Raw genomic sequence first — 7,176 nt, 5'->3', positions numbered from 1 at the left:
GTTGCATTTATTTTGCCCATCAAGATCTTGGAAACACAGAAGCCATGTTTGTACCATACTGGCTCCTGAAACTGCCCTGCTTAGAAAAAAGAAGATGGCAATTGACTTGTATTTGAGAGAGGCAGGCTATAAACTCATTCATGGCTCCATTATGCAGCATCCACAGTCTCTTTAATATATGTCTATATAAAATGCCAACAGATTAACCTTTCTCACACTCTAGTCTTTTTATTCACATCCTTTACAAAGCCTATGGGCTGGGCAACATGGTCGCCGAAAGCCTTACCCTAGAGGATATTTTATTCTAGAACATGATATACAGCACAGATTTTCCTCCTTCGTGACCTTTTATTTATGACCTTTTGTATTAGCATCTCTTGAAACGTTTCCCTCTTTGTGAATGACTCTTTTCTTTTTCAGTATGACTTTTTATAACCTAGAGATATTTCAGATATATTTCTGAAGATACGTAAGATATGATATTTTAAAGATATATACAATATAATATTTCAACATTATGTTTCTAAACAAAGACCTCCTCATCAATAGACTTGACACACAGTTTACGGTCAGACAATATTACATAAAACAATGTTTGGATGAATAAGAAATTATGTTTTGTACATGCATGCCAAGTGAAAAGGCATGAAAAGGGTGCGCCTTCTATGACTTTTGAGTCTGTTTTGTGCCTGCACTGTTTACATATTTTAAAGTCTCTTGTGCACAAACGTTTTTCACCCTAAAAGTGGTTTCGGTTCAGCATTCTTCTCGTCTCCCGAGCGCACATCTGCAGCCGGCTCCCTGGTTGTTCGAATCACCGACCTCTCTCCCCAGCTGTATTTCCAAGATGTCGCTTTGTAACAAGCTGACGCTGGACAAGCTGGACGTTAAAGGGAAGCGGGTCGTTATGAGAGTCGACTTCAATATTCCTCTGAAGAACAACCAGATAACAAACAACCAGAGGATTAAGGCTGCTGTCCCAAGCATCAAATTCTGCTTGGACAACAGAACCGAGTTGGTGGTCCTTATGAGTCACCTAGGCCGGCCTGATGGTGTCCCTATGCCTGACAAGTACTCCTTAGAGCCAGTTGCTGTAGAACTCAAATCTCTGCTCGGCAAGGATACTCTTTTCTTGAAGGACTGTGTCGGCCAAGAAGTGGAGAAAGCCTGTGCCAACCCAGCTGCTGAGTCTGTCATCCTGCTGGAGAACCTCTGCTTTCATGTGGAGGAAGAAGGGAAGGGAAAAGATTCTTCTGGGAACAAGGTTAAAGCCAAGCCAGGCAAAATAGAAGCTTTCCGACTTCACTTTCCAAGCTAGGGGTTGTCTACGTCAGTGATGCTTTTGGCACTGTTCACAGAGCCCACAGCTCCATGGTAGGAGACAATCTGCCACAGAAGGCTGGTGAATTTTTGATGAAGAAGGAGCTGAACTACTTTGCCAAGGCCTTGGAGAGCCCAGAGCGACCCTTCCTGGCCATCCTGGGCGGAGCTAAAGTTGCATACAAGATCCAGCTGATCAATAATATGCTGGACAAAGTCAATGAGATGATTATTGGTGGTGGAATGGCTTTTACCTTCCTTAAGGTGCTCAACAACGTGGAGATTGGCACTTCTCTGTTTGATGAAGAGGGAGCCAAGATTGTCAAAGACCTAATGTCCAAAACTGAGAAGAATGATGTGAAGATTACCTTGCCTGTTGACTTTGTCACTGCTGACAAGTTTGATGAGAATGCCAAGACTGGCCAACCCACTGTGACTTCTGGCATACCTACTGGCTGGATGGGCTTGGACTGTGGTCCTGAAAGCAGCAAGAATTATGCTGAGGCTGTCACTCGGGCTAAGCAGATTGTGTGGAATGGTCCTGTGGGGGTATTTCAATGGGAAGCTTTTGCCCGGGGAACAAAAGCCCTCATGGATGAGGTGGTGAAAGCCACTTCTAGGGGCTGCATCACCATCATAGGTGGTGGCGACACTGCCACTTGCTGTGCCAAGTGGAACACGGAGGATAAAGTCAGCCATGTGAGCACTGGGGGTGGTGCCAGTTTGGAGTTCCTGGAAGGTAAAGTCCTTCCTGGGGTGGATGCTCTCAGCAATATTTAGTACTTTCCTGCCTTTTAGTTCCTGTGCACAGCCCCTAAGTCAACTTAGCATTTTCTGCAACTCCACTTGGCATTAACTAAAACCTTCCATGTCAAGGTTCAGCTAGTGGCCAAGAGATGCAGTGCCAGGAACCCTTAAACAGTTGCACAGCATCTCAGCTCATCTTTACTACACCCTGGATTTGCCTACATTCTTGAAGATCCCATTTGAATTTCTTAGTGACTAAATATTGGGCATTCTAGAGTGCATATATTTATATTTTGCCTGTTAAAACAAGTGAGCTGTGTTAGTTCTCTTTTGATGTAGGCTATTATGATTAGCTTTGTCACTGTTTCACTACTTAGCATGGAAACAAGATGAAATTCCATTTGTAGGTAGGGAGACAAAATTGATGATCCATTAAATAAACAATAAAAGTGTCCACTGAAAAAAAAAGTGGTTTCTATGTTATAATGCTAGTTTTAAGTGCAGTTTGTGGTGGAAAATTGATGAATAAAATGGTGCAAAAGAAGAGCATACCTGCGTGCACCTGTGGCCCCAGCTACTCAGGAGGGTCACTTGAGCCCATGAGGCTGAGGCTACAGTAAGCAATGTTCCCACCCACTCACTCCAGCCTGGGAAGTAGAGGAAGACCCTTTCTCAAAAACAAAAAAACCAAAAAACAAAAACAAAACAAAACAAAACAAAAAACAAGAAAACAAAACAACAAAAATATTTTCCAAAGAATAACTGCCTTGAGCCCTTGAGCTCTTTCTCTTTCTCCAGTGACTATTTTCTATGTTCTAGTCTCCTCATTCTTTTTCAGTGAAGACAGTAAATCTTCATGGCACTTAATTTTCTGTGTAAGCTGTATTTATTACTTTGAATTGTTATTCTTAATTATATAAACTTATTTTCTTTGTTCAATTGATATAGTTTTCTATCCATTGGAAACTGAGTATTTTGGATTGGATGAAATGAATCATAATTTCATCCATCAAAATTAATTGAAAAATGTCATATAATGGTTTTTCATTTAGCAGGAAAATATTTAGAAATGAAGTAAAATTATGGGGAAGCATATTAAATATATATGGAACCTAAAGCAACTCCATTTTGGATGGAAGGCTAAAGCAGCTCCACCTTAGAAGCTAATCTGCCATGTTGGCTTCACTGATTAATTCTAATATCTGGAAGGCCTCTAAGATTTCATTTATCTGTTGTTCCTTGTGTAAGAAAAGGTACTTAAGTTTAAATCCTGTCCTTAGGTCAAACAACCTTGATGTTACCGCACTTCAACTGGCCTACAAATTCCATCTGAGCCACTAACTTCACTATGGTATGTAAGCCCTGGATCAGAGAGGTAATGATGCCAGGATCCGCCATCTTGTCTTGCCACCACCCAAGACACAGACATGGCTTCTGTTCCTTAAGTCCCTATGAAACGTTTATTTCTAAGAAACAGGATATGTCAGCCTCTTTCTTCGGCCTCTCAGCTTCCTCGGACGTTGGTGTAGGTTTGCACAGATTTGCCTACCTTGAAACAGTAGAGATGTACTTATTTAGCTGCTTAATCATGGTTTCCCATGGACTTCTGATTCCTATTGGGGAGTATTCATGAGACTGTCTACCTATAGTCTCCAATAGCTAGATAATAAATCCTAGATTCTCCATATTTCCATTTCTTACGAACCTCTTCCTATTATTAATAACCGTATTTGCTAGGATTTTTGCTTATAAAAGTGAAGTCAAATCTTCCTGTCATAGCAACATTGGGATTTTCTGGAATTATATAAGGGATTCACAGAACTGAGTACAGACTGCAAGAAGAAATAAAAGCTACAGGGTCAGTCTGTGCTGGAACTACAGTCCAAAGTTGCTGGTGGGCACTAATACTGCCACCAGATCATGACTAGTGCCATTGAGTCTGACTTTTGCATCATTAATTCTAATAATCTCTGGTCATTGGCTCATTCGCTCCACATTAAAAAAAGTGGGACACACTCATTGACCAAACTTGGGTCATGAGTTTTCTGCCTTTGGAAGGGGCTATGCATCCCTTCCATATCTCCCCCATGGGAGATTCTCCTGAAAGACAACAGGGGAATTAGTGTTGGAAATCCTAAAGGAAACAAATATCCTTTATTGTTGTCTTTATCTTGTAAGTCATAATAAACCTAGTTATTAAAGAAATAAATCTCAAGAAGAGTCATTTTCAGGGAGAAAGGAGACAGGTTAAAGTAGCACCGTGTGCTAAATTAGGAGGAGGCAGTTTTGTAATAGACATATTTTTTTGTAGAGATATCTGGGTGAGCTTATTTAACAGGGTCTCTAATGTGCAGGCAACCTTTTTTCTTTTTTCTTTTATTCTTTTTTTTGAGATGGGGTCTCGCTCTGTTGCTAGGCTGGAGTGCAGTGGCACGATCTTGGCTTGCTGCAACCTCCAGGATTCAAGTGATTCTCCTGCCTCAGCCTCCCGAGTAGCTGGGACTACAGGCTCGCGCCACCACACCCAGCTAGTTTTTGTATTTTTAGTAAAGATAGGGTTTCATCATGTTGGCCAGGATGGTCTCAATCTCTTGACCTCGTGATCCACCTGCCTTGGCCTCCCAAATAGGCAACTCTTTTAATTGTCAAAGGCTAATATGAGGATAACAGAGGAAGTTTAGTATTTTAAAAGTGCATCATGTAAGGGCCAAATCACATAATGATTTATTGTGTGAACACAGTTTGAATTATCAGTATGATATTCATATTGACAGTGCTGATTTCATTTTAGGACAACAGCATCATCTGCCATATTAATGTTCTTAATACACTTTTTTGGGTTTTGTTTATAAATTTACTTTGGTCTCATACTTTTATGAGAGCCATAAGAATATAAGTTTCCTATCTATTTCTATGTTTTGGCATACTTAAGTCAGCGCAGTACATTTGTGAATGTTTTTTCATTCAAAGGAGGTAACACATTGCTCATTCTATGGAAACATGACTCCTAGCTTTGATTAATGCACAGATACTCATTTTTATTCCAAATGCCATTCATCAGTATAGTTCTTTTGATAACTTTTATCCCTGTTACTATAAAAATGGGGATTTGTTTTTGCTTTGTTTTATGGTGCTTTTATTTGGAGGCAGTTTAGCTGCATGGTTAAGAATTTAAGTTTTGGACTGGGCACAGTGGCTCACACCTGTAATCCCAGCAGCTTGGGAGGTGGAGGCAGAAGGATTGCTTGAGCCTAGGAATTTGAGACCACCAAGTTTTAGTACGATTTTTTTTTTTTGAGATAGAGTCTTACTCTGTCACTCAGGCTGGAGTGCAATCATGTGATCACAACTCACGGCATCCTCTGTCTCCTGGGCTCAAGCGATCCTCCACCTCGGCTCCAAAAGTAGCTGAAACTACAGATATGCATAACCACACCTGGTTAATTTTTGTATTTTTTTGTAGAATCGGGGTCCCATTTTGTTGTTCAGGCTAGTTTCTAACTCCTGGGTTTAAGCAATCTTCCCACCTTGGCCTCTGAAAGTGCTGGGATTACAGGCATGAGCCACCATGCCTGGCCTAGTAACAAAATACAAAAATTGTTTTGCCAGACAAAAGTCATCTTTAACATTTGCCCTTACTACCCACACACATACCTGAAATGGTTTCCTGTGGCTGCTGGGTGTGCAAAAGGAGACTCTGAAGCCTTTAAGCACATGAATTCACAGCTCAATCCTTCACTGGAGAATGTAGTTAGAATCCACAGGGCTTGAACTCTATAATGGGAGCACACTGGGTCAGCCATTAACTTCCAATTCATGTAAGATCATGACTGAGGCTGCCCTTTGGAACAACCTGAGAGTCTTAAAAAATACGAATACCTGGGCCTCGTCCCCAGAGATTCTGATTTAATTTGCTTGAAATAGGACCTGGGCAACTACTTTTTAAAACACTCCAGGTGTTTTTAAGGTTCAGTTTTGAAAACCTCTGCTTTGCCTGGATTACTTCAGGACCTAATTCTTATCAATTTCCCTACTCTGCATTGTAACTAAGCCATCTGTGGAACAGTTCTCCTATCAGATAGCCAATGGCTATTTCACTGGCCATATTAGACCCTTGATGAATGATGATCATTTGTTTCACCTTGGACATACAGCCCAAGAAGGCACATTGCCAATAAACAGCAACTACAAGTAAATGAGTTAGTTATTGTGATGTACCCCAAAGTGATACTTCACTGATTTCTGAGAAAAAGAAAAATACAATTTATTTTTGGGCAGTGGGATACAGAAGATTGCTGTATTAGGATGTTGAGATATGAGGCAGGCTTTCGGTGGTTAGAGGGTTTATTCAATCCTGTGATTCTGTGACTCTAGGTATCTGAGATCTAAAAAGTAAAGCAGCAATGGGGTTAGAAAAAAAAGATTTGGACAATGAAAAGAAGGTTGTGAAGTCAAAAGCATGAGTTCTTATTTCTTTCTCATCTTCCGTTAGGGGCCTTTAGCAAACACCACAATCAATTTACCTCCAAGCCTCCCATTAGTCACAAAGCCACTTTTACTCAGAGGTTTAGTTCTCTCTTCCCTTCCCTGGCAGACAAATCCTAAATTGATTCCTCTAAATCAATTTCCTCTTTCTCCTTACCTTATTAACATTGCTACTAAAACTTTACTGTACTAATAGACTCAAGTTGGTTCAGATTTTCCAAAACACTTTTTGCCATGATGAAGGTGCAGCCACCAGCACAAATTTACTTGTCTTGGTTTGTGGTGGAAAAAAGTGAGAATGGCAAACTAGTGAGCTTCTACTTCTTCTGGTACATATCAGCTCCCTCCATTTTGCCTGAATATCTCCTTCTCTGACCTACAGCCTTTGGACATTTGCTTTAATTCCAACGCATACTTACATATGCAGCTGTTTATTGCCCACTTCCTTCTGGGAAGTAGAAGCCTTGCTCATTGCAACCTGTTTCACCTTCTTCACCTCCTTTATCTGCTCTCTCTTTGCTCCCAGTTAGAGTGAATGGTTCCACCATGAACCCGGGGCCTAAAGCCAGGAAGCTGTGTGGTATTCTTTTACCATGATCTCCAGTCCATCACTACTATCCCTCC

General features: G+C 40.9%; 1 protein-coding gene across 1 annotated transcript; it reads left to right on the top strand.

The window, feature by feature from the left end:
* The first annotated feature begins 759 nt into the window (after positions 1-759).
* LOC105524376 (phosphoglycerate kinase 1-like) lies at positions 760-2,523 on the top strand. Its single transcript, XM_011959602.1, is given in 2 exon segments — positions 760-1,298; positions 1,301-2,523. Coding segments are annotated over 2 exon segments (1,251 nt in total). The 5' UTR covers positions 760-847; the 3' UTR covers positions 2,101-2,523.
* Positions 2,524-7,176: the final 4,653 nt, after the last annotated feature.

Source organism: Colobus angolensis, unplaced genomic scaffold (genome assembly GCF_000951035.1).
Source record: "Colobus angolensis palliatus isolate OR3802 unplaced genomic scaffold, Cang.pa_1.0 Scaffold5, whole genome shotgun sequence".
NCBI classification, from domain to species: Eukaryota; Metazoa; Chordata; class Mammalia; order Primates; family Cercopithecidae; genus Colobus; species Colobus angolensis.
The sequence above is the reverse complement of the archived record's forward strand: the minus strand, read 5'-3'. Positions and strand labels throughout refer to the sequence as shown.